This window comes from Teleopsis dalmanni, chromosome 1 (assembly GCF_002237135.1).
Source record: "Teleopsis dalmanni isolate 2A chromosome 1, ASM223713v2, whole genome shotgun sequence".
NCBI classification, from domain to species: domain Eukaryota; kingdom Metazoa; phylum Arthropoda; class Insecta; order Diptera; family Diopsidae; genus Teleopsis; species Teleopsis dalmanni.
In genome coordinates, this window is record NC_051846.1 from 2,924,756 (window position 1) to 2,952,147 (window position 27,392).

At 28.4% G+C, this 27,392-nt stretch overlaps 1 protein-coding gene across 2 annotated transcripts; it reads right to left on the reverse strand.

Annotated features, from left to right (window-relative positions):
* Nucleotides 1–2,687: 2,687 nt before the first annotated feature.
* On the reverse strand, nt 2,688–26,335 carry LOC119672405. 2 transcript variants are annotated; one of them, XM_038083442.1, is made up of 5 exons: nt 26,291–26,335; nt 6,079–6,911; nt 5,764–5,866; nt 5,102–5,127; nt 2,688–4,423 (listed from the first exon to the last, which is right to left on the reverse strand). In XM_038083442.1, exons 2-5 carry the CDS (start codon nt 6,632–6,634, stop codon nt 3,843–3,845), a joined length of 1,266 nt encoding a protein of 421 aa, XP_037939370.1. In that variant the 5' UTR covers nt 6,635–6,911; nt 26,291–26,335; the 3' UTR covers nt 2,688–3,842. The 2 variants fall into 2 exon arrangements, with proteins under 2 accessions (XP_037939370.1, XP_037939368.1); XM_038083440.1 differs by having other exon boundaries at nt 4,331–5,127.
* Nucleotides 26,336–27,392: the final 1,057 nt, after the last annotated feature.

A 27,392-nucleotide genomic window follows, 5' to 3' on the forward strand; every position in this document is an offset into this window, starting at 1 on the left:
TAATTTTTTTTTTACTATTAAAAAGAGTTTTTTGATATTGTTACCTGTTACTTTGACTCTGTCTTATTTTGTATATATTTATATATTATATAATCTATATTTAGTTTTTTATATATATTTTATATGTGTATATATCTACTTGTGAATAGATCAGCACTATCTGCATTCGAGAGTAAAGTCAACTGTTCCAGAAGTATTCCTCATTAGCACTCCAGTGCCAAAAGCAGACTTGAAACTCATAAGCCAATGCAAATTGAAACAATTTGAAGCACGTCTTTTGCCTTATGTAAATAAATACCAATTATCTAAGATGTTTGTATATAGGTAGTATGAATTCCCAAAGAATACTGAGTCTTTCCTTCAAATATCCCTTATATGATATTTGATAGCACTCCTAGCGGAAACACTGAACTATTTTAATTTTTAAAGTATTGATGACTTAATTGTCTGTAAACTTCATAAAAATTGTTATATCATACAAGTTTTTAATCAAGCAACTCATTTGTTATTTTCGCCTATCGATAACTCCAACTACCAATAATCAAGATATTGTAGTAAACGTGACACCATATTTTCCTCATCTGCAATCTATATAAACCGAAAGCGATCTTAGTATCTAAAGTGTTTGGTATTATTTTTTTATATCTGCAATGTTTGCATTCTACCTTGAATACCAGACTAATATATATATGTTGGACCGACCACATAGCCCTGTAGGTTGATGTTAATTATACTGTGTCCATTTTTTTGAGGATAGTGATGTTTGAATTGTTTATAAATTAAATATATTAACTATATATATTTGTATTATATAAAAAATATTATTATAATATTATAAGTTAAATATAATATATTATCTCTAAATATTGTCTAATCAAACAGGCATCTATTAAAGTAATATTATTAGCAACGACTACAACTGATAATTCGAACACTCAGCAATCTGGATATCCTGAACATTTGTCTTCGTTATCTTTATAAAAATAATAGCTTCTGACTAATGTGTTTATGTGTTTATTTTTGGCTGACCACATAGCCCTATAAGTTAATGTTAAATATTTTTTAGCGTCGTTTTTGAAAGTATTGATGGTGAAACATTCAGACCTGTATACCTATATTTATTAAAGCAATACTATTAGTGAAGTATGTTATTGATAATCCGATAAACTCAACAATCAGGACATTGTGTTAATAAGAGCTCCGAACTTTTTACTATCTATACAAACCGGAAGCAACCCTAATCTGAATATAGGACGTGTGCGAGTTAGGCTAAGGTGCGTTCTAAATGAGGGAAATTCTAAGTTGTGCCGATAATGTAGTGATGTGTCGATACATGTTGATAAATGGCTAAATGTGTGCAGTGCAAAAAATCCCAAAAAATTTCCCATTTGGTTTAGCATCAACTTAGCCTAACTCGCACACGCCCATAATGTATTATTTTAGATTCGTAATATTTGGGCTTTACCTTGAGTATCAAACATAAACTCTGTATAAAATGTTGACAATCAGTTTGATAGTTGTCTGACATTCTGGCTTTCATTCGTAAGATGGAATGTCTTCTGTTCGGTTAGGGTCTGTTGCAGCACAAAAGATCAACCATGGTCGCAGTACTTCGCTGCGTTAGGAGCTGGTACCCCGTTTATTCCTATGTATATGTAGAAATATATTATAAGGAGTTGTCGACTTCTATTGCAGTTGCAAAAAATAAAAGAAATTATTTTTAATTGTTTTAATAATATTTATATTTTTTCTTTTTTATTTTGCTTATTTCAAGACATATTTTTAGTTAATATTTTGTTTTGTATTTATAATTTTTTCAATTTTTATTGCTATTTTGATAATGGAACATTTAAAGTTTCTTTTAGTTTTCTGCAGTTTCACAAAATTGGAATTTTTTAAGTTTCCTAAATTTTTACTTTTGATTGAAATATTTCTGTATTTTAAGTGTGTTTTTAATTTATTTAAATTTGTTTTTAAGTTTTAAGTTTAAAATTGAAATTCATTTATTTTTGCTGCTAACTTATATTTATAATATGTATTGCAATTCATGTTTAAGTTTATGTTTAAGTTAAAATCTTAAGAAAACTATTAATAATAATATAATACATAATGATTCAATTTGTTTATCGTATCGCAATTTGCAATAAAATTAAACTTAGCTGACTAGTCTTTGGTTGTGATTAAATTGTGTAGTATCTTAATAAATCGATTAAAACTTTTATTACATACATATAAGGATATTGCTTATATTAAGTTTATACTTCTTTTCTTGTTGAACTGTAAGAGGAATGATTTTGTTTTTAATTCGTGAAAATAATTTACTACAGCAGCGCATAGAGCCACTTTATAACAGAGTTAAGTACAGTAAAGTCTTCTTTGAAATCTATTAATCTAGAGTATTAATTAATTATATTAAATTAAATTAATTATATAATTTAAAAGTAGCTATTTACAAGAATGTACAAAATGCTGAGAAATCTACATATAGTAACTTAAGTAATTGAAGAAGGCTTTCTGAGTTATCAACATGCAATTTCGTTTCAAGTAAATTTTTTTGGAAATAAAAAGGCTTGGAAATACCTATAATTTTTTGTTTTTGTTTTTCTTTTTGTTTTTTTTTCTTTTGTTAAATTTAAGCTTTGCTTATTAAAAATTCTTCTTTTGCTTTAATTTTTATATTTGTCTTGTCCTTATATTTTAATAATTTTAATTAAATTTACACAGTTTTTAATTCAATTAAAATGCTTACTTTTGTGATATGATATTTAAACGCATTTTATTTAATTTTTAATTTTTTTCTTCTGGTTTTCGTAAAAATAATAAATGCTACGTCATTAAAATTTCACTCATTTCCATGTAATTTGTTGTTATTTGTTGTAAAATGCGTAAAACCCTGTTTATAAAAACAATCATTAAATTTGATTACATCTTTTTTTACTTCCTTTTTCCTTTTACACAGATTTTCAGATATTTCTATTTTATTTTATTTTATTCGTTTTCATATTTTATATACTTTTATATATTATTCTATTTTTTTTTTTCGTATATGTTTCATGTTAAGTTGGCAACATAAATTCTTCCTTTTACTAATACCAAAAAGCAATAAAGGATAAGACGTGACCAGCATGTGGCGCTAGTAAGTCAGGAAAGTAAATTTTGTTGAACAACACCAAAATTTGATGACCACCACAAATCAATACGTGACAAAGCTGCTGCAGTTTTAAGGAGTATCAATGAAATGTGAGGTTAGCATTTTAGCACATAAAAGTGTTGGAAGCACTGCAGCAGGAGCACTGAAGCACTGAAGCACTGAAACGGTGTACGGAACTTTAAGTATTTATGCTTCACATAGCATCCATTATGACGAAGAACTCATTTTATTTGCATGTGAAAATGGTTTTAACAAAGCTACTTTAAACTTTTCAGCTACTTTTCGCATAGCGACATGTTGCTCGGCGCACAAATTTTTATGTTCCTAATTGCTTAGCAACAAATGAGTTGCACAGCATGTTGCTACGCTTGCAGCTGTTAACATGTAAAATTATTGCACTACTAAATTAGCTAAAATCAGACTATTGCTGGTCACAAACACAACGAAACACTGTAAGCGTACTTTGGGCATTTCATTTTCCTTAAAAATACACCAACCCATTGCCTGGCTCTGCTTCAGGGCGAATCATTTTGCTCTTTCACTGCCAAATCCAATCATTTTTCAAACTTTCTAAGCTCTTTGTTCTTGCCCAGTCGAATTCGTAGCTTCTTACACCAGCACTAGCAATGGTCGCAGCACCGGAATGCTGCGGACACGGTTGTCAGGTGGGCTCTGCATATGTAGCCTCTACTCAGCTGGCCACCATCATCGTTGCATTGGGCCAGTGGCAGGCATCCTCGCGCAAATGTTGCTCATGATGGTGTGGACGTTGCACATGCAATTGCATTGGCATCATTGTTGTTGTGGTTGTCAACGAGGGCGACGACGTAGTTGATGACATTGACGAGCTATGCTGCCGCTGATGTTGCAACTGCAATTGCAATTCCTGTGGCTGGTGATACTCATGCTCATATTCATATTCGTGTTGCAACGGTTGATGATATTGCTGATGCTGTTGCAATTGTAATTGATGCTGATGCTGATGTTGATGTTGATGTTGGTGTTGGTGCTGATGTTGGTGATGCAGGTGCGGTGCATAGAATTGCTGTTGTTGTGACTGTGTTGTGTTGGTTGTAGCGGCAATTGTTGCTGCTGGCGGTACACCCATGGCTGTCATTGCTGTTAGCGATGATGCTGCTGATAATGACGGTTGTTGCAGTCCTCGTATACTGTCGGCTGGATGCGCTGTATAAATGTTGCTACGCCGCAAATGATTGTTGTTATTGCTATTGTTGGGACGTTTATTGCGTGACCACCATTGCACATGCGTTTCTATTTGAAATAAAATTGCAAAAATGCGTGCATAAAAAACAAATAAAATTTAGTAAAATAATTTTCAAGTCTTCTCATTGCCGTGCATAGCCACCATTACCGCCGCGACTTCGGTTGCAATTGCTGGCTGTTCAACTTTGCTGGCAGCGCAGGAAGCACGGTCAATGCTTTCGCCAATGCTATGACTACTACTGTTGTCTGTGGGGTCTATGGGTTGTGGAGGTAGGGGGCGTGTAAACATATTAATATTTTTTTGTGAAAATTGTTTATTGCAATTCTTTACGGAACTGTTATGAATTTTATGGAAAGCTTGTTGCTCAGTTGGATTTTGTTGTTGGTGTTGGTTAAAACTGCTACAAGGACGATAGATGGTTGAGAGACTTGTATGGTTTGTGCTATTACTTTCATTTGTCAGTGACGAAGAAGAGCAACTAGTGTTAGATACATATTGTTGTTGCTGTTGTTGGTGTTGATGCGGCTGCAACTGATGAAAGCCAGCAATGTGCGGTGAGTAGGCGGTATGGTGGCTTTGCAGCGGCAATTGAGGATGAGCAAGTGTTTGTGTATGTAAGAACTGTTGCTGATGACTGTGATAATCTTGGTGTTGATGATGATGGTGATCAAGTGTTGGTGTAGGTAATGTTGGTTGGGATTTCAGTGAATGCTTTTGACACTTACCATTACGATTGTTTGAAGCTTTTTTTCTATAAAAAAAAGAAATAAAAAATATGAATTAATATATGTAAAATTATTGCAAGAAAAACAATATTCATAATTTTGAGATAAGTCATCAATATAAGAATAAATAATAAAAAACTAATGTGTTAAATGTTTTAAATAAATCAAAAATTTCAAACAAAAAGGAAATTAATAATTTAATTTAATAATAATTTTCAGTATTTTAAGTGTTTAATTAAATTATTATCCAAATAGTTTCTTTTTTACAATTAAAAATAATTTATAATTGATCGACAATAATAATAAAAATATATATAACATATAAAAATATAAGAAATTTATTTTTGAGTCAAAATTTTAATTTTTCAAATCAGTTTAAAAAAATTTGAATATTAATAGCTTAATCAAAATTTTAAACAAATAATTTGAAAAACTTTAAGTATAATAATTAATAGATTGTATTACTTAATTATATCGGTACTTTAAATATTTAATTTATTCTTTTTAAATGAATTTTAAATGAGTTTTATAAAATATTAATATATTTGTTAAGCATTTTTCATTATGTATTTAATTTATTAAAAAGAATCTTTAAATGGAAATTCTAAATATATTTGATTCTTAATACTACTATAAATTCACATATAAATTTTGCAACTCACCTTCTGCATCGCACCACTGTAATCATTATAATTGCCCCCAGAAGTGCTGACAAAATGGACACAATTATAAGTGTTAAAGGCCAACCCAGTTCAGATGCTTTTTCTACAAAAAAATAGACAAAAACAAAATGGGAAGAGATAAATACATAAGCCTGAACGGAAATAAGTAATGGTCAGTCATGTGCTACTCTGTAAATACTTTCTACTGTCATTTATATAAAATTCACAGTAATTTTTATTTATTTACACAGTCCACAGTTGACAACCCACGACCCCACAAACAACCCAAACTCAATTTTGTTTTGTTTTGCTTACCTATTGTGCCCTCAAAGATAAAAGTACTCTTGGTTGGCATGGCCCAAGAACACAAATCACACGTTGTCAGTCCATCACTCAGCACTGGTTCATCCATGAAAAAGGGTGGCCGTGGCGGTGGCGGTACAAAACGTCCATTCCACAAACCGTTCTCACTAGCATCGAATGCCATGGGTGAGCCAAATAAATCGTCGTCATCGTCAAAGATATCAAATGTCACATCCCGAAAATTGTTTAAATCCTCTGCTGAGCTGGCAACAAGATTCTCTATGCTTGGCGGGCTAAATGTGGCAAAAGATGGTTTATGCATTGCTGCAATAGAATTTGAGTTTGTGTTGGTTGGCAGGAAATTCGAGAGTATAATTGAAGCGATGTTGCTGAGCGTACTTGTATCACCGAGACCAGCTCCACCATCATCACCGCTAACACCACCACCGACCGTTGGAGCGGGACTTAGTACGGTTTCCGGTTGCAATCGCTGTTGAAGTGGGTTGTCTGTTATGTTGGCATTTGTTATGGCCTGAAGTAAAATTGTTTCTGTTGTAAGCGCAGGCATCTTCAGGACTTTCAATGCAAACTCCTTATCACTAGTTTTCACTACTTTACTCTTTACTTCTATTTATATTTTGTTTTTAAATGTTCTTTGTCTACACTTTTTACAAAGTTGTGATTGTTGTTGTTGTTATTGTAAATAGTTGTTGAAACCTTTCGTTTTGGTTATCACTGCACAGACATTTGGGAATTTTTCGAAAAGACTTTTCTGCCAAGTTTCAATTTCTGTGCATTGGACACATGTGATTTAAATGAATCCGTATTTTCTGTTGTTTTTTGAACTAAAAATAAAATAAAAAATATATTAAATAATAGTGAATAAGGATTTCTCGATAATTTAAAAATAGTTTTAGTGTACTTTGCTTTTAGGTGTTTAAACAACACTTTACTTAAGCCAAAAAATGTTTCTGAGTAATTTATAGATATTCAAAGAAAGGTTTAGATCAGAGCAAAAATTTTATTCAATATTGTTGTTTGTAAAAACATTCTCCTTATACACTGATGTATAATCCGAAGATACACTCGGAAGATTATTTGGGTACCGAGAAGAAATAAAAAGGTGGTCTTCTGACGCATTATTGGAAAAAAAATTTAATAATGATGAACGTAATCTCAGTAAAAAAGTAGTCTTCTGATTGCGTGATATATAATTCCAATAAACTCTTGGAATAATACATGGGTTGCTATGATAAATTATGTATCTGTAATAAGACGGTCTCTTGATACACTAATGCATAATGCGAAAAAACACTTAGAAGTATACTTGGGTTTCTGTGATGAAGTAAGCCACAATAAAACAACGATTTTCTGATATAGTGATGACTAATGCGAAGACAAACCTAGGAGAGTGTATGGATAGCTATGATAAATTCAGATAAATTCAAATACAATACAGTACAATACAATACAATACAGTGATAAATACAGTGATGCTTATTTCAAAGAAACTTGTAGAATAAGACTTGGGTTCGAGTCTCAAGTATATAGCGGTCTTCTTATTGAGTGATGCATAATTGTCAGGAATACTACAAAAAATATGAGTTTCAATGATGAAGCAAGTCTCACTGAAATTTGATAAATACTGAGTATATGGGATTGTAATAATCGGCCCCTCTTTATTAAGGGTGCAAAATAGTTCATCAGATCATAGTACTTTATTCTTTCATAACAATAATAACAATCTAAGTAAAAATTGGTTTAAGCATAATAATTTTTTAGCAGCTTTGATAACACATATCAAACTTTTCCCACAAAATTCTAGTTCCTGATGATGAAATCGCAGAGGATGGTCAAACTATTGAACGTGTTGATAAATTTATGACTAAATAGTTCATGATTAAATACAAGCAGTGTATTTTGTTCCATATAAAAATAAAATTAATCTAATAACCCACAAAAACCTGTAGAATAAAATGATTTCAATGGAGCTTAAGCTCTTCAGTGGTATCATAACGTGCTATTATTTTAGCTCAGGTGGGATTTAGGCATAAAGCCACCTCGCAAAGTTAACCTAACCTAACATTTAGCTCTTCGCTTTTAATTTAACATACTAAATTTTCTTTAAGTCATGTGATTTAATTCTACGAGTTTGACATAAAATTATATATAACCAAGCGTTTACACTAGCTAGACTTTGTCTGGATTTTTGCATTGTCCTTAACAAATATAAATTTTTCTTCGTAAAGAGACCTCAAAAATAATATTTATATGAATATAAAAATCTTACCAAATCCTCTTCAGTGTAGATATTAAGTAGTTAACTCAGCGTCTAAAACTGAGTAATCTGAACCTTTTCTAATTAAAGTCAGTTTCCACTAGAAATGTCTTAAACTAATAGTTAGTCATATTTTCTCAACAATTCTGTTATATTTCAAATGAAAAATGTAAAATTATTTTATCTGCAACAATTTTAAATTCAACTATATACTTTAAGATATTTGATCCTACAACCATAATTTGGTATTGCATAAAAACCAAGCTCATAGTCGCCTTGCTGATGACTTTTTAACTGAATTTTAATTTTTACGTTGCCCTTTTTGCCACAGAAATCCATTGTCCTTTTGTTAGCTGATTTTGCCTACTCCACGGCCTTTACGGTCTTGGCTGTTGCTATAACTGACTGCCATAGCAGCTATTGTCTATAATGACTTATTTTTCCAACGTCTTTCTAACTAATAATTACCACTCACCGCTCATGCTGAGCCTTTATGCTATCGTTAAGTAACAATTAAGGACATCCTAATCTTTTGGCTGCTCTTTCTCTACAGGCAACACGGCTTAAACGACATCATCATTATTGGCTGCAGATAAGAGTCAGGCAGATGTGGCGCAACACCGACAACAACTACGGAAAGTGTACGGAGCAAAATTAAAAAAGGAAGAAAATCAAAAAATGACGGTCGTAAAGTAGATTAAAGGCAAAAAATTCTTATAACTTAATTAGATACTTCGTAGGCAGCACAAAAGATATTTCCATTATATGAGTCTGTCTGTAGTCGTATTTATCTATAAGTTCGTTCGTAGGTTGGTTGCTGGTTGGTAATTGAAAGCATATAATAGGCACACAGGAAATTGTAGAACAATAACGTTATTAAATTGTAAGTTTATTATTTTTTTGGGTTCTCTTCCTCTACCTCTGCCTCTGTCTCAAACCTATTTTGTGTTCGAGTAATTTAATAATAATCGGATTACATATAATTTTGTGTATTTTTCGTATTTGTTTGGTCTTAAAGTCGAAGAGAAAATGTGTTTTAAATGAATTTAAGTTATTACCAGACTTTATTGTAAGACTATTTGTAGGTAATTACTCAATTATTATTGTTCTCTAATTGATTGATGGGAAGTATTTTCCCTATTTATACTTTGTATTTGAGTATTAAAAAATTTTGGAATATGTCAATATTATTACACAAAAATATAATAATTCAAAAAAATTAAATAAAACGAAGATGAAATTGTACACAAATACAAATATGAGGATGTGGAAATGTATAATAGTTCAGAATCTCACACCCAAATGGCACAGCATGTGGTAGGGATTAAAGGCAGAACTTATTCATTCAAATATGTTTCCATTATTAATTAAAAAAATTTTTAAAAAAATTTGAAAAAAATTTGCTGTCACTTTAAATAATCTTTTAGAAATGTGATATATGTAATTTAAAGGACTTTTAAGGTATTTGTGATTTGTAGTTTTCGGTCGTACAAATAGGGATATATACCCATTCATAGCGGTATCGTTTTTCATAAAGAGAGTATAATACCTTTATATTCCTTTATTAAGTGGGTAGGCTGAACTGGTTGTGTAAATTTGTCACGCATAGTACTACGGGTCCTTTTTGGTACCAGTTACATGTTTAATAGAGTACTAGTAGAGATATGTTTAATAGAGTAGTAGCTATATTAAGATTGTGTGTGCTTTCTATAGGTGAGTGAGTTAGTTTTTAAAGTGGTTTAGTAAAGTAATCCCGTGGCCTTATCATTTTTAGAGATTGCATTGATTTCTACCTAATTAGTAGAATATTTTTCAATTATCGCAATTTAAAAATTTCAACAGTTTCTTTTATGGATGCGTCTTCCAGATTATTATATTGTGCTATACCGTAGCATTTCGTGATATCTTTGACAAAGGTTGAAACGCACATAGCACACATTTCAAAGCTTACTTTGTTCCAAGTATAATAAAAATCCCACCCATATCATTTTTGATCAAGCCCAACTTATCAGCTTCTACTCTTAACACACAATAACCTGCTAGGTTATCTTATATGATATGATATTGACATATACCGTCAATATTAACTATACAAATGGAAAGCACTTTCCTCAACGTTGCCGGAAAAAAAATTAAAAAGAACGTGCTCTACAAATCTCTCATCATGCTTGTCCTGCTGTATGGTGCGAAAGCTTGAACAATCACCAACAGTGATGAGAAGGCGTTAGTAGCAGTCGAGGCAAAAATACTTCGGAAAATCTATGGTCCCTTACGCATTGGCGACGGGTATCTAATTAGATTGAACGAACTGCGACATTGATATAGTTCAGCGCATAAAAATTCAGCGGTTTCGCTGACTTTGTCATATCGTGCGAATAGAAGGAAATGCTCCGGCTAAAAAGGTATTTGATTCGGTACCCGTAGGCGGAAAATGTTGTAAAGGACTTTTGCATTTTCAGTGGAATTCCTAAGTGACTAACAATTTGGGTGCACTCGGTACTATCAACTGCTGAGAGTAAGCAACTGATCGGGTTAGCTGGCGGAGGCAAGTCCACGCGACCAAGGACGACTCATGTCTGTAATGGTCAACTTAGTCAACTTTATTATGACCCAATAGTTTAGTTTTAACTCCAAAACTCAACAATCTATAAATGACAGTTTGTCTTTTTATCTCTCCTATAGACGAATAATGCCTTGTAGTTATTATTAAATTGAATTATAAGTCATATATAACTGACTGATTCTTATTTTGTCCAAAAATAAAATATTTAAAAAAAATTCAAGAGCTAAAGAATGTCTTTTTTCAATTCTCTCAACAAATTACACTCAAAGAAGTAAGTTAATTTGTTAAATTTGCATACTGAAAGTATCGAAATGAAGTTTCCTCACTAAAAGGCAACAGTTGTCATTGATTTCAACAAATATTTCGATCATATTTGAACCCCAAAGCATATTTATTTCGATTTTTTTTATAACAAAAATTTTGACAAAAGAATTTAAAGAAATCCTTGTAAGCTTAAGCAGCTTAACTCGACGTACATTTGTACTTTTACGATTTGTTATGCTTTCTTCCCTCACAAAATAGAAGAAAGGTTGAAATAAAGGTTATAATACCCATGGAAGAAAAGGAAACAAAATGTCAAACTGTCGAACTGTCATTTCTCGTTAACGTAGGAACACAACATTTGTTGCTTTTATTCAAAAATTCAATTTCCACATGAGCGCCGAAGTGACTACAACAATAAAAAGGAGCAGCAACAGCAGCAGCAGCATCAGCAGCATCCAGGAATCAGAAATGAAAGGCTGCAATATAAACTCTTAACAAATGTCAAAGAAAAATAGATAAAAAGTAAATATTGATGTTAAAATTTTATTTAAAAAAATATTCAAATATTCACAAAGAAATTATGAAGCAGTAGAGTAAGTCTACTTGATTCCACTATTAACGCAATAGTTTAAGTATTTCGAAGGGAATGTAATAAAAATAAGTGAAATAGTAAGAATAACAAAATATTCTAAGTATCTTTTCGATGTAGTCAAATGCAATAAGAGAAATTTCTAAAGAAAATGCAATTTAAAATAAATTGCATATCTTCATGCCAACAAAATGAAATTAAAATCTTTCGTATTTGTTTTTAATTTAAAATTGTTTATATAAATGGTTATGGGCTTCCTTAAGGACTGTCTCAGGAAATTCTCTTTAAATTTTTGTTGTGATGAGGAGCTATTACTGCAGAAAGTGTATGTCCTAAGTAATTTATTTATTTATTCTTTAATTTTTATTTATTATGTGGAAAATTATTTATTTCTGCCAATATCACGTAAATGCTCAATTTCGCCTTTACATGCTCGTACGCCCTCGCAAACTATCTTTTTGCGTTGCTGCACATAATAATCACGCACAAAATAATGCGTTTAAGCGCACGTTTAGACTTAAGAGCACACACGCTTTAAGCCACGTCTGGAGTCCCTCCACGTATACCTGGGAAGTACAACAAATACAGTTAAGCATGCGCATCACGATTTGCTAAATTGCATAGCAAATTGTTGTTATTTTGAAGAAGTTGTGAGTTTAGTGACATCAGAACGGGCTGATACGCCATACTTTGGGACCTCACACAGGTGTGAGAAAGTAATTTTGTGCGGTGAATGGAGCGTTGTTTTGGAGAACACAGATTTATTTGCTTTGTATAAAAAGCAAAAGTTCTTAAAGTTATTAACCTTAAATTATTCATAATATAAAATTTAATGTTAAAACCTTTAATGGCATTTCATTAAATGAAACGGCAACTAAGCACATAACATTTTGCTTTAAGCTATTTAATAACATTCTATACATGGCCTGTCAAAGTCGAAGTGTGATGTGCTTCTCTATTGAATTATATACGCGTATTAAGCTGTTAGTTAAATACACTAATTTTAGAAGCCGCGACCCGCAAGGCAGTCAACTGTGCACAAAAGGTTAATACCAAACCTCAAACCATCATGCTTCGATGCTTTGAGCCTCAATACAAAATTATGGACCAGCAAAAAAAGATCAAAGACGCTTGTGGCTTGAATGTAGGACATTTAAAGGATATAAGAAATTGTTGCTAGTAGAATTATTTCAATAGAATTGATTAAATATTAAAACAAGTATTTAGTTGTGGGCAACCACATATGGCAGAAATGAAATTAATTCCTTTTATGTGTAATATAAGAGCAAAAATAATCCTACGCAATATTAAGCGCTTGAGTTATTCAAAAGCAATGAATAAATATACCTATAATACATATAAGATGAGATATTAATCCCGCTACACATATATATACTTTTAATACAAAACACATTTATCATTTCATATAATACCTATAATCCTTAATCAATGCTCTATTTATTTACTCGATATACTATAAATATGAAATTCCAACTTCATCCATTATCTTCATATAATCATTTTCAGTTTGCAGTTGTTATAGCAAATCTGTGTCTAGTACTATATTTTAATTATTTTAAATTAACAAGTTATATATATAAAATAAAATGAAGCATTGATTTCAAAAGTATCTAAATAATTCAACAAGAGTTTGTACATATACACTTTTTCATACCATTCACATACCTTAGTTTCTCTAACAAAAGACATTAAATACCATATGAATTACTGAACAGAAATTAATCATAAATTGACAAATGCCACCGTTTGTATACTTATTTAAAAATATTTTATATAAATTTGTACTTTTATAATACCAAAGCGTATCTAACTTAGCTCAGATACAATACATATACTTTTGCTTACTCTTAAATGTAAAACCGCTCGAATAAATCGCTACATATTAAGCAACTTCAGCTTCTACTTCTACATTGATTTTCTCTAATTTGTTTGTAGTGCTTTAAAGATTTCTTGCTACCTTCAACAACCTCCACCGCAACGGTATCGGTACCGATACCGATACCGGCAACTAAAACTTGAACTCGAACTCCAACTCACGATATCCGTATCCACGCACAACAACAGAATTACAGTGACTTCATTTTTTACAAGGGAAACAATAATACTTTCATTATACGACGATCGATAATTGTAGCCGGTGACAGTGATAGATCGTGTAATGCTACTTCAGAGACATTTATACTCAACTCTTAAGCATGTAATAACTGTTAAATATACAAATCTACTTACATACATAATTGCTATGTTAATTTAAACATGATTTAAATCTACATCTGTTTCTAAAATGACTAAGAAATTATAAGAAAAAGCAAAGAAATGTTGAAGAAAGTGCTTTCTCTTCAAAGCACTAATAAAGTTTATATGGATTTAGATATTAAAGAGCATTTAAACTAAATAAACAAAATATATTGAATTTTATTGAATTTTAGTTTTGTGGTAATATACATATATACTCTACTAATTGCGATTTTAATTCCAACAATTAAAACAATTATTGAACATTATATTCAAAAGTTAACAATACAGAAATGATGCCTCCTCTTTACAGAAAGGTAGATTGGTTGATAGCGGAGGTAGCTCGGTAGTCATAATTTTCCATAATCCATAAATAGCAATTATTTGTTGTTTCACTAATACATCCTTTAAAAAACTTTAAAGAGATCACAACTATATTAATCCCGTGCCTACACCCTTAGTGCTTACTTCATATATATGGTAAGACCAATTCCTGAGATTTCATTAATATGGACCGCGTGTATATAATTTATAATTTCTGTATTATATTGAAGCTGTTTTGAGCTAGTGCACTTAAGCACTTATACTCTTTTCTAACTCGAGGTATTTTCAAATCCCCTCTTTATACCTTGACTAGATTATTGTTTATCACTTCATCAGACTAAGCAATAATTGACCTCAGATCTGCTGTGATATCTGCCTATTAGGTTATACGGTTTCTCTTGAAGAATTTAAAATTTTATAATCAAAAATTGTTCAAAAAATATGCATGAAGTGTAGTTTAAAAAAAGAATATTTAATTGACTCCAAAAGAAGTTACATATCTGAGATCATTTTTCACATTCATGCGTTTGATTTGCATTTTACAATACATATTTTTAATGTAAAATTTAGATTTACTAAAAATATCTTAGTAAAAACATATCTTACTAGCAGTCTACAAAACACCGATCACAGCTAATCTGGATTATATATTTGAAGTAGTATATTAAATGTATACTGAATGTAATTAAACCTATAATAAATACTTCAGATAATTTACATAATTAGCTAAGCATAATAGTATCCACTACAGCACTTTATTGCAACAACTGAGCACTAAAATTATTGCAATTGCACATTATTTCTTAATTAAATAAAACTTATATCTAAATACTTGATTTTTTTATATTTTTTGTGCTAATGATATTTATTAACAGCACTTATTTAAATAATTGATGAGTATCTAAAATGTAATATAGCAATACATACACGTAAATCTACATCGCAATGTTCTTTTCATGATTTATTTGCATGACTTGATATATATTACCATTAAATTAAGTTATATCGTTGTCACTGCAATAAGATGGAAAAAAATATCATTACTTTTTTTTGCTGCCATGTCACATAATTTTGCACAAAAAGTGGTTAATAATTGATTTTTATTAAGCACTCAAGTCACTTAGGATGACTATTATTGGTGAGCACATATGCCAACCTCAAGCAGCTGCCATAGGAGAAACAAATGAAATACATTTAATGATGTCACGTACGCTATTGATTACCACTCAAATTTTTTTCTGCCAGATATTCTGTAGATATCACCCACTCAGAGATGGTACGCATTGGCTTATTGCTCATTTATCTGACTGCTTTTTGACAATTTTTATTAATTAAACAAGTTGATATAAAAGATTATAGCCAGCATCATCGATGGCGGCAGCAGGAGCAATGCAACACTCATATATCTGTATAATATGGTTTATGGTGCACTGCAATTGACAGAAGTCACAAAGTGGAGTTGCCAGCAACACCTACAACTGCCAACTCCTGTCGTTGGTAGGTTATTTTGTTTTTGAGGTTGTTGCTGACGTTAGTCAATTGTTGGCGATTCTATCTGTTGCAGTCATTGTGAACAATGTTGTTTTTGTTGAGATATTTATGCACAGCACGTTTTGCTAATGTTAAAATAAAAATATTTCAGAACTTAGGAAATGTTAGGTTTTTTAAAACAACTAAAGTTGAAGTATCACAATAAGTCTATACCATAGAGTCTAAATCATTTTTTATCAGCTTTTTGTCGGTGTTCCGTGATATATAAAGTAATGCGCAAAATGATTCGAGCATTATGTTGTCCAAGCAGTTGAAGTATACTCGAGTTCGAACTTTTTAATAGACCACTTAAAATGTTCGAATGTTTCCTAGTTTTTCAGAGATGTTATTCGAACTGCTTATTTGTTGTATGTATAACACTATGTTTTCCAAGCAGTTGAAGTATACTCGAGTTCGAACTTTTCAATAGAACACTTAAAATGTTCGAATGTTTCCTAGTTTTTAAGAGATATTATTCGAACCGCTTGTTTTTTGTGTTTATAACACTATGTTTTTCAAGCAGTTGAAGCATACTCGAGTTCGAACTTTTGAATAGAAAATTTAAAATGTTCAAATGTTTCCTAGTTTTTCAGAGATGTTATTCGAACCGCTTGTTTGTTGTATGTTTCAGTTTTTCTTGTAAAAAACGTGAATTAAAAATGTTCGAATACAATAGGTTATTCAAATATTTTCAAATGATTTACTATATTCCAAATGCAAAAGCAGACTCGTATATTAAAATTATTAAAACTTCGAATGATTCGAATACTATTTGAAAGTTCAGTAACGTGGCCAAGAGTGTGCCAAAGTCGATTTTTTAGTATGAAATGCAAATGCAGACTCAAACATCAAACTTTCGCAAACTTCGAACATTTTGCATACTAATTAAATCTACAGTGGATTAGCCAAGATTGTGCCAAGAATGATGATATACTAGAAAATAGTCCTTTTTTAACAGTATATGTGCAATTAACCAAATGTTTGTGTTATAAATAAGATATCCTCGAGGAATACCCACCATGAAGCATCTATATATAAACAATTAATTTAATATATTTTTTGACCTTAACTGCCAGAACTCATGAGAAGTTTCTCAACAAAGTAGATTCGATTAGTCCAAAACTGAAGGCTATTAGGATCAATAAACAGACACAAAAACAGACACACGTATAGACTTGCTTTGATAAAATACATATTAAAATAAAATAAAATAATATTAGTCATCGTTTCTTATTTGACAGGCACGAGTTTTAAGCCTGGCACTTGCAGTCCAACTTATTATATATGAACTATAAATTAATTAAAAAAAATTCGTATATTTCTTAAGATTACTGATGTTGAGAACGTGACAATACTCAAAAAGCGTATGTTCGTATGGTCATCCACTCTTTAATAAATTAACTAAAATTTTTGTTGTTGTTTCTTCTTTACTGTTGGAACCCTTCTAAAATATATGGACTTCAATTGTTGTTTTTTCATGCCATGCTTAACAAAAATATGTATCATTGCGAACTCATATAAAATAACTTACTGTTCATTTCCTTCATCGCGTTTTAAACAGTTTGATAAACTTAATTCCCCCTTCCCACACTTCTTTTGTCAAGGATATGAAAAACGAGAAGGATTTCTTTGCTTATAACACCTAACTCAAACTTTTCCTAGCTATAAGTTATATTTTTTATTGGTTCAGTTGAAATCTATGATATATTGTATTTAAAATGGCGTGAAGCCAAACGAAAATACTGCGTGCACAGTTTTTGCATTTGAAATTGACAGGATAAATAATTTGTGCCTGTCTGTCAAAGTGTCATGTCAATTCAGCTCCCAGACCCACTACGACTTTCATATTTTAATATGATTTACTGAAGCGTGTAATTGAAAAATTTTCAATTTAGCATGTGAACAATTTTTCCACTATTTTCCCACATAAAATCATATTTATAAACACCATTTAAGCACAGCATTTATTTTGTGTATTAAAACCCCCAAAATAGAATTAAACAAATTCATAGCATTTATTCTAATATAATAATTTACTAATTTATTTATTTATGAATTTATGAGTTTATGAATTTATGGAAACGCATTCAGTTGCCCCGAAAAGCTTAACGTTGTTAATTATATAAATTATGATAATTATATGCGCATAAATCAATAATGCGAGTTTAATCTCGAAATAATTGTATAACTGCGCAAATATGCATATTAATTTATCAAAAATTATTCAATTTGAAACAATGAATTTCCTAAGGCAAAACATGCATTTTTACTCGGAACCAACAATGCAAACAATATTCCATCTCGACTACCACCCGTTTGGCCAATGCATATATGCACTGCCAAAAATATTGTGAGCTGCATAATTTTTGGTTTGTTTTGTTTGATTACATCAGTGGGCTTGTCTTACGGAAACGAGCATTAAATATTATTCATAAATATTTTTTGTTAAATATTTCTGTCGAAATTATTGAGCGAGCATTTGTTCTGAAATATCATCAAAGCCGCATCAGCGATCTGAGCCAGCAAAGCGATTTGGTTAGCCTCAAAATTCACTTAAATAATTTATCAAACGCCAGGCGTCTGAGTTTATCTGCGGCTGCCGCAACTGAATGTTGCCCAAAATTTAAATTTCAGAGACACAATTCGATGGTATCGATTGCAAAATAATTGTAAGGATATTCTACGTATTCACTTAACCTAAAATCAAATCGAAACGTGAATTTAATGCTGAAAGAATACAAAAAGCTTGCCATAAAGCAAGAGAAGTGCGTCATGAATTTCTAAGAGGGAAAGGCTATGCGAAACCCAGAAAATCAAACATGAATAAGTAACGCTTAAGTAAATGACAATATCTGATTTACTGAAAGTACTTCAACATTACATTTTGTATGTTTGGGCTTAACTTATTTTAGAAATTTTGTTTTACTCTTGTTCTATTTGTAAGGCTTCATTGCAGTACAGATACTTTTCACATGACTTGTAAATTCATGCAACGAACTTCACTGTCGACTTGTTTTTTAAACAAAAAAGGTATGTAAACGTACGAGAAACCTCAGCTGGATGAAGCAAATGTATTTCCATCAATAAAGTTAGGTTTGGTTAAAGTACCAACCTTGTGATTACCAGTACTTGGTAAGGTTTTAATATAGCAGTAGCTTAGGAAAAATTTAAAATTCGGGTTACTTCAGAATTTTTTTAAAATAAAAAAAAGGTTTTGAACAGCAATGAATTGTAACAACAAAATTTTTATTTATTTTTGAATTTTTGGCTGGACATACATCTGTTTCAATTGAGCACAAAATGTTATTGTTACAATTCACTCCCGTTTCTTCTAAGTAAAATAGTCACTATCGTCATAACTGACTCTAAACTCTAATTTAATAACAAATAAGTAAATAATTATATATTTATCTAACATAAATATACCCCAACTACAGACTAGTATTATTATGTGAATACTACTAAAACAAAAAAATTAATGAACAATAGATTTAATGTGTAATAACCATTTTCCTCTGATATACATAAATGAGGATCTTCCAAAAAATTCCAGAAAAAGGGGGGGTAAGTAAATGACCTTTACGATTTATGTGCAATGAAAATATAACACTTGTATATATACACATCTAACTGTATATCGGGATCGGTGAGAAAATGTATATGCTCTGTAAATTTAGTCTATTTACGAGTTTAAGCTGATTTTAATTTTAAGAATCAGGGAAAAGAATAGAAAAGAATAATATATTTAAGTCTAATATAATTAAGTTGTTTTAAAATAAAAAAAATATGAAATTTTTTGCAAAAACTTGCATTTAAAAGGACTTCCTAAAATAAATATAGTTTCCCTGGAACACCAAGACGTAGTCTACCTAGAAGTATATTCACTTTAACTAATATGAAAACAAATTTGGCAAATACTTATAATAACTTATATACCCATGTATAAGAAATAAGAAACGCAGGATTTTTAGAATTAAATAATTAATATGGTTATTTAATTATAATTAAATAATTGCTTTATTTAACAAAAAAAAGAATTTAATTAATAATTTAATTATCTAATTAAAATTAGATTAATTACTATTTACGATAATAGTATTTTATTACTGTTATATTACTAATTTTATATTATTAATAATTTATTAATTAATAATATATTATATTACCATTATATTATATTACTATTATTTTTATTTATTTATTTAAAAATAATTAAATATAAATAAATAATAGGGATAAAATAAAATGCTGAATATAAAGAAAATAAAGAATTTTTAATTACTATTTCTTTATATAATAATAATTAAACACATATAAATAATAAGAATAAAATAATATCCTGAATATAAAGAATACATTTTCTGTAAGTTTTTAATTACTATTTATTTATTTAAAAATAATTATATATAAATAAGTAATAAGGATAATATCCTGAATATAAAGGATATATTTTCTGTTAATTTTATGTTTCACCAACTTTTACTCTTATTGATGAATCCCTATTATTTCCATTTCAAATAAAATCACTTCCTGGAATTTCATGTATTAGGATTTCTACAAATATTTTGATATTATATATTATTTTGTAAAATATTTCAATATATTTATTGTTAGGAAGGAACGCCTTAATATTTCTTGTAATTACAAATGCAATATTTATTTTCTAATGACATTGCAATTCAAAAGGAATTGATTTCTTGCTTCTGTGATTATGGCATTGTTAATCATGAGGCTTGTTGATATTTTATGTCTACAAATATTTACAATAATTTTACACAATAATTTAAATTCCTTTAACAAATAAAAAGGAAAACCTACAATGGAAAATTGCATGAAAACATTAAAAGGAACTACTCTTTATTTAAGGAAAATTAAGGAACTAGAAGATGTCACATCATGTCTCCTGCTGAGTTTGCCGTCCTTGTATATTTGAAATGACAAAAATAAATGTCAGTAATGAAATAATAAATTATTTTATTTATTTTGTAAAAATACAAATATTTCCAATGAACTAGTTTTTGCCTAATTTCACTTTTAATTTTTACTTTTTCAATTTTGAAAAGAATTTTCACAACAAAGGGAGGCTGTTTGTCACTCCTACAAAACTGATCAAATAACAAATAAATCCAAATTAATTTTGCTTTTATAGAAGAAATTCTTTGATACATACAAGTGAAAAGATTTTTCCAAATAATAAATACTGATTTCAATAAATAAATAAAGAATAAACGAATAAAATTACTGCTAAAAATATATAATTGCACAAAGGATACAGATTTTATTTAATCTTCTAAAGTCAATTACGACAAAAGAAAACTATTTTACTGATAGAAATGGAGAGTAGTAAATATTACCAAATACTTATCATCTTTAGTAATATTCGTATAAAGAGTTATATATTAAAGAGCTATATATTGGTTGGACACTACGAGTCCATGTTTGATCAAGTGATTTTTAACCAAACAAGCCATAAATGTTTGTTATATAAATTTTGATATTATAAGAACCAAACAACTAACCATTACTTTTTCTGATTCTTCGAAAGGCAACAACCAATAAATATCTGATATAGATTTTAATTCGCATTCAAATAACTCAGCAATCAGTGTCAGCTTTTGCATAAAACTTACCATTCAAAACTGATCTAGAATTATAGGCACCGCATTTATGTTAAGTTATTTAACCATATAAAATGTAATATTTTATCTCTATAAAGAATATTATTCACTTTTTTAATAGTGCTATGTCACCCTTACCATCCCTAATGCTTACACCACTGCTTGCCTGATTTTTGCATTTAACGAGTATAAAATCACATACTCTCCATTAACACACAAGCTCTTTATAGCCCATCAGAGACAATTAAATGTATCAAAATTACCTAATATCAGCAATGGAAACCTTAAATTGAAACCTTTGTAAACTGGGCTTAAAACCACAACAACAACTGTAACAATCTCGAGCTTGAAATCAGTGTTTGGTCAAAAGTAAAACTGGTAAAATGGTTAAAGCGAAACAGTCAATAAGTCAATAAAAGAAAAAAACCTCATAAATCAATTAAAATACTTACACAGCTTGGCTACGATTGAGACTTGATGACTATTTTTACTACAGCCCCGACATACAAAAGGAAAGATTAGGGTTTCGATAGCTCGGTAAAGGCAACCTTATAGTTTCGAATTTATTGGTTTTGCAATGTAATTCATTTTCAATTTCAGCTCTCCACTTATCTACACAAACCACCAATAAAAATGCTATTTTAATTTAGTTATTGCTACTTTTCGTTTCCTTTTGTTTAAACTTCAATCTGCTATGAAACTGTGGAAGCAGTAAGACAAGTGAAATAATTTTTGAGATACTAATTACTTAATTTTCGGTAATTTTTTCGGTAACTTATGGTACACTTTCGATGCTAAACTACTGCTTACATTTTTATTCTTTCAAATTTTATTTACTTTTCCTAATGACTGCTTTAATTATTATTCTTATTTGACTTTAGATAACTTATTTTAACCCTTTTATGACTTAATGGAACTTTTTTCACTTTACACTAATGACACTTACTTTAAGGCTTTCACATTATCAGCGGCACTAAATAAAGAAGTTGGAGTTTAGCTGCAGTCGACAGAACTCAAACAAGTACAGATAAAAGATACAAAATTTCAAACTTCTTTTCTTGCCGCAGACAGAGTTTAAATTTTTTATCAACCAAAAATGAAGTTTTTTTTTCAACTTCTTTCCTGCATTTCAAAACCATTCTACAGTTTGGTGGGTCTCTTATATAGGGTTTTCCTCTTTTTACACCTTTTCATCTGTTTTTCTTTGTTCTCCTAATGATAACTATGGTAATTGGAATTGAGTTTAATTTTTACCTTCTGTTGTAGAACATCATAAATTAGGCATTTTATTGATTCTTTTTTCGCTTTTGAATTCCGGAGTTAATCCAAAATTTATCTCTTCAGTTATGTGGCAATATGTTTTTTTCTGTGGATTTTTATAAAAGAAACTTGTAGAACAACTCAATTAGAACGGGCAAGGGGCATATAAATTGACTAATTTTATAATTTTCTTCAAATTTCATTTAAGTAAAAGTTATACGATTCTTCTGGTAGCCACACTAGTAGTAAATTTTCTTTCAAAGGCCTTTGCTTTAGATTCGGAGTGCATGAGTCTTTTTAAAAAATGTCATTTTATATTGTAATAGGCAGTCAAATAATAAAAAGAAAGTTTCTAACTACTGGATTAAATGTGATATTGTTGATGTGGTTTGAATTAAGAGCAGAGATGTGCACATAAAATGTATCTCAGTGAATTATAATAAACTTATAATAGAAATATTGAAAAATCTTTGAAATTCCAAGTATTTGAAAACTTAAATATATAACACATTATGAGAAAATTCTTATAACATTCAATATTGAATTATTTTGTTAAACAATATCATTGTAATATACACAGATGTGTCTTCATATGGATGTGATTTACTACAGAATGCATTAACTCATGTATTAACTCAAAATTACTTATTTAAATTTTAGAAATAGTACTGCAAACCCATGTTTCATATAAGATTTATATGAAGAATTTTTCATTTTTTTTCATTTTTTTAATTTGAGACACTAAGGTTTCGATACCAATTTCACAAAACCCACAGACATCACTAATGGAAGAACCTAACGTAAATTTAACTCAGACATTCGATTTCATCAAAGACTTGTAAGGTTCAATGCAAAGGAAAATGTGTATACATTAGACATTCCATTAAACGAATTTATATCATTTACTGTTATATTACTAACTAATTACTTATTTAATATTTTATTACCATTTAGTAGTATTATCTACAAAAATGTTTAGATATTTCTTAACATCTATTAATGAAACTAATGTTTTGTTTTAACTTTAATTCTTGTTTTTATAACATAAATTAAAATTTAACTTTATATAAATATGTTTATAATATATAAAATGCAATTAATAATAGTTATTTTAGTACAACTAATATAAACTAAAATATAAGTGAACTAAAATTAAATTTTAATTTAATATAGAATTTAATATAAAACGTTGTTAATATAAATAATGTTTAAATAAGTTTTTAATATTACTTAAAAATTTATACTTAATTTATACATATCAAGAAAGTAAAAAAATATTTGATTTAAACTACAATGTTAATTTTTATATCCCTAATATAAATATTTATAATATTATAAATAAAAATAAAATTAATTTAAATAAGACAACAGTTATATATATAAAACAATATAAAAGTGAGCTAATATTCAGTATAAACAGCATTAAATTTTAGTATTTAAATTTTAGTATTTATTTCATTAAATAAAAAATTTATTAAATAAAACTTTTATAAATATAAGTATCGACCGCAATTTTTTTAATTACTTGATGTTTTTATCGGGGTTTAAGTTATTTTTATAACCTTTAAATATTCATAAAATAAATGAAATACTATTTCATGAAGACGGTCTATTTAGTAGACCGAAATATCTGCATCAATAAATAAACTTTTATGAATAAAAAAAATTAGTTTTTTATTTATTTGATTTGTTTATTAAAAAAAGAAAGACTTGAAATATTAATAATAAATAGTTTTATAAAAAATAAAGTACAATATTTACATAACAAAATAATAAAAACTTTGTATGTTTTTATCAGGTTTTAAATTTATTTTATAATAAAAATATTCTAAAAATCCTAAAATAAAAATATATATTCCTAAAATATTCTTAAAATAAATAAAATACTATCTCAATATGAAGGCAGTCTATGAAGTAGACCGAATCTGCATCAATAAATAAACTGTACAAATAAAATTTAAAAAAAAATCAATTTTTTATATATTTTATTTATTTAGTAAAAATAAAGAAATAATAATAATATATAGATACACAAAGAATAAATTGCAATATAAACATATTAAAATTAAATTAACTTTATAAACTTTATTTACTTTATAAACATTATTTAATTATATAAAATTATTATACAATTTTTAATGTTTAGTGTGTAAGCATTTTCAATAATAAATTTTAATTATAAATTAAAAATTGTTTAAAAGATATTTTAAGAATAAACAAATAATAATAGTTGTTAATTAAAAACAAAATAACTTCAGTTATAACTTTATTATTTATTTTTCTACTTTAAATAATAAAATGATACAATAATAAATTAATTCATTAAAACTAGAATAAAATACTGCTTTTATTAGTTATAAGAAAATATAAAATAAAATTCTCTTTTAACTGTAATTTTTACATCTATATTTTACATTAAGAAATTAATAATAAATAAATTCTTCATAACTTCAATTTAAGATAACTGCAATTTTGGTTCTTATATTCATTTTAATAGCTTAAATTAGAAAGTGAACTAATAACAAAATAATTAATTAAAACTATTAATTACAAAAAGAATGTATGTGCATTTCTTTCAATATTTAAATTTTGTTGCCGAATCGAATATTTTTAAAGTATTCTAACATTTTTTAGTAGTGTTAAAAGATACTTATATTATTCATAAGTAACATATACACACACACTTGATTTGTCGAACAATATGCATTTCTTTAATATATATTCATTTATATAATCAATAATAAATAAATATAAAAATTTTAAATATTTAAATTGTAGTAAATTTTTTAGTAATATTAATAGATACTTATAATTTTCATATATACTCGTAAACACGCACACTTGATTAATCGAGTTAAACGCATTTCTTTAATATATATACTTTAATATAATCTAATAATTTATAATCTTCAGTAAATAAATATAAAAATATTACATATATTAATTTTAGTCAATTTTTTAGTAATATTATGTTAATAGATACTTATATTTTTCATAAACACACACACACTTGTTTAATCGAGTTATATGCATTTCTTTAATATATATACATTTATATATAATAAAATCTATAATAATAAATATCTGTTATAAATAAATATAAAAATTTTAAATATTTCAATTTTAATAAATTTTTAAGTAATATTAATAGATACTTATATTTTTCATAAATACATACACACACTTGATTAATCGAGTTATATGCATTTCTTTAATATATATACATTTATATATAATAAAATCTATACTAATAAATATCTGTAATAAATAAATATAAAAATTTTAAATATTTTAATTATAGTCAATTTTTTTGTAATATTAATAGATACTTATATTTTTCATAAATACACACACACACACTTGTTTAATCGAGTTATATGCATTTCTTTAATATATATACATTTGTATATAATAAAATCTATAATAATAAATATATGCAATAAATAAATATAAAAATTTTAAAATATTTTAATTTCAATATCCACTAAATTATTTTTTATATAATTACTCCAGAAAAAATAACAAAAAATACAAGAACTTACCTCATTTTGCTTTCATGGCGCTGCGCTTCTTTATCTTTTGAAACTGAAAGAAGAAGAAGAAATAAAAAATATATTAAAAATTTAATTATTAAAAATTTCAGGCTTCATTTACTGAACAAAAAAAAAGAAAAAAAACCTTCTTAATATATGTAAGTATGCTTATGCGGTTCAGTAAATCTCCAAGGAGATATAACATATTTCTCGCTTAAATTTAATATTTTACCCCTATTCAAAAGCCTTCAAGTGTCAGTCATCAACCTACAAAAATCTATCAGAGAGAAATGAAGTATTTTCATGGCACATTAAAAATCTACTAACTCAAGTTTATTTTTATGAGTTTATCCTTTAATGTGTAAAATAAAAAAAATAAAAAAATGAAAAAAAAAAACAAAAAAATCAAAGAAAGAAAATAAGAATAATAACAAAAAACTATAAAACTATAAAAAAAAGAATCTTAACAATTATTTGCTGGCAATAAAACAAGCATTCTTCACACTATCAAATTTCAATGTCAGTAGAATGAAAATTGTGTAAGAATGAGAAATTCCTTAAACATTTTTATGATTATTTTCAAAACCATTAAAAATTATCATTATAGGTCTAAGATTTCAACACATACAATATTATTCATATTCTTATAGGATTTCTCTTCTTTTATGGTACTTGAGCGCTATCTCCACAAATCCGTCCGTCTGCCTGTCAATTTCAGTTACTGTCTACTCGTATCGCCACAAAAACTGTCCGTCCAAATACATCTCATTCCCGTCTCTATACTCCATACTCTATACTCCATGCTCGTATAGGAAAATGCTAAATATTTTTTATTGTTATTTTTATTGTTTTCATGTTCATTACCACTTCAAATGCCGATAAATGCAACAACTCAAGTGTTTATTGTTGTGGTAACTAACTCATAGATATTACTCATTTCTGTATAGTGCCATTGTATAATTCATACAATTCATTTATAGATAATCTACTGCATATATGTGTATGTGTATGTGTACTATATATAATGTACTAGAATAATTCCTTTATCTGCGCTTAGTTAAGCAGTAAAGTTACCACATTTGAAATTTCTGGAAGAATTTACCAGCAAAAA

Excerpts from the sequence above, each read along its gene's own strand:
- LOC119672405 (XM_038083440.1), bottom strand. The coding sequence starts at position 6,634 with ATGCCTGCGCTTACAACAGAAACAATTTTACTTCAGGCCATAACAAAT. Across the intron at positions 5,867-6,078 it reads TATCTTTGAGGGCACAATAG|AAAAAGCATCTGAACTGGGT; the intron begins GTAAGCAAAACA and ends ATTTTTTTGTAG. Across the intron at positions 5,128-5,763 it reads ACAGTGGTGCGATGCAGAAG|AAAAAAAGCTTCAAACAATC; the intron begins GTGAGTTGCAAA and ends TTTTTTTTATAG.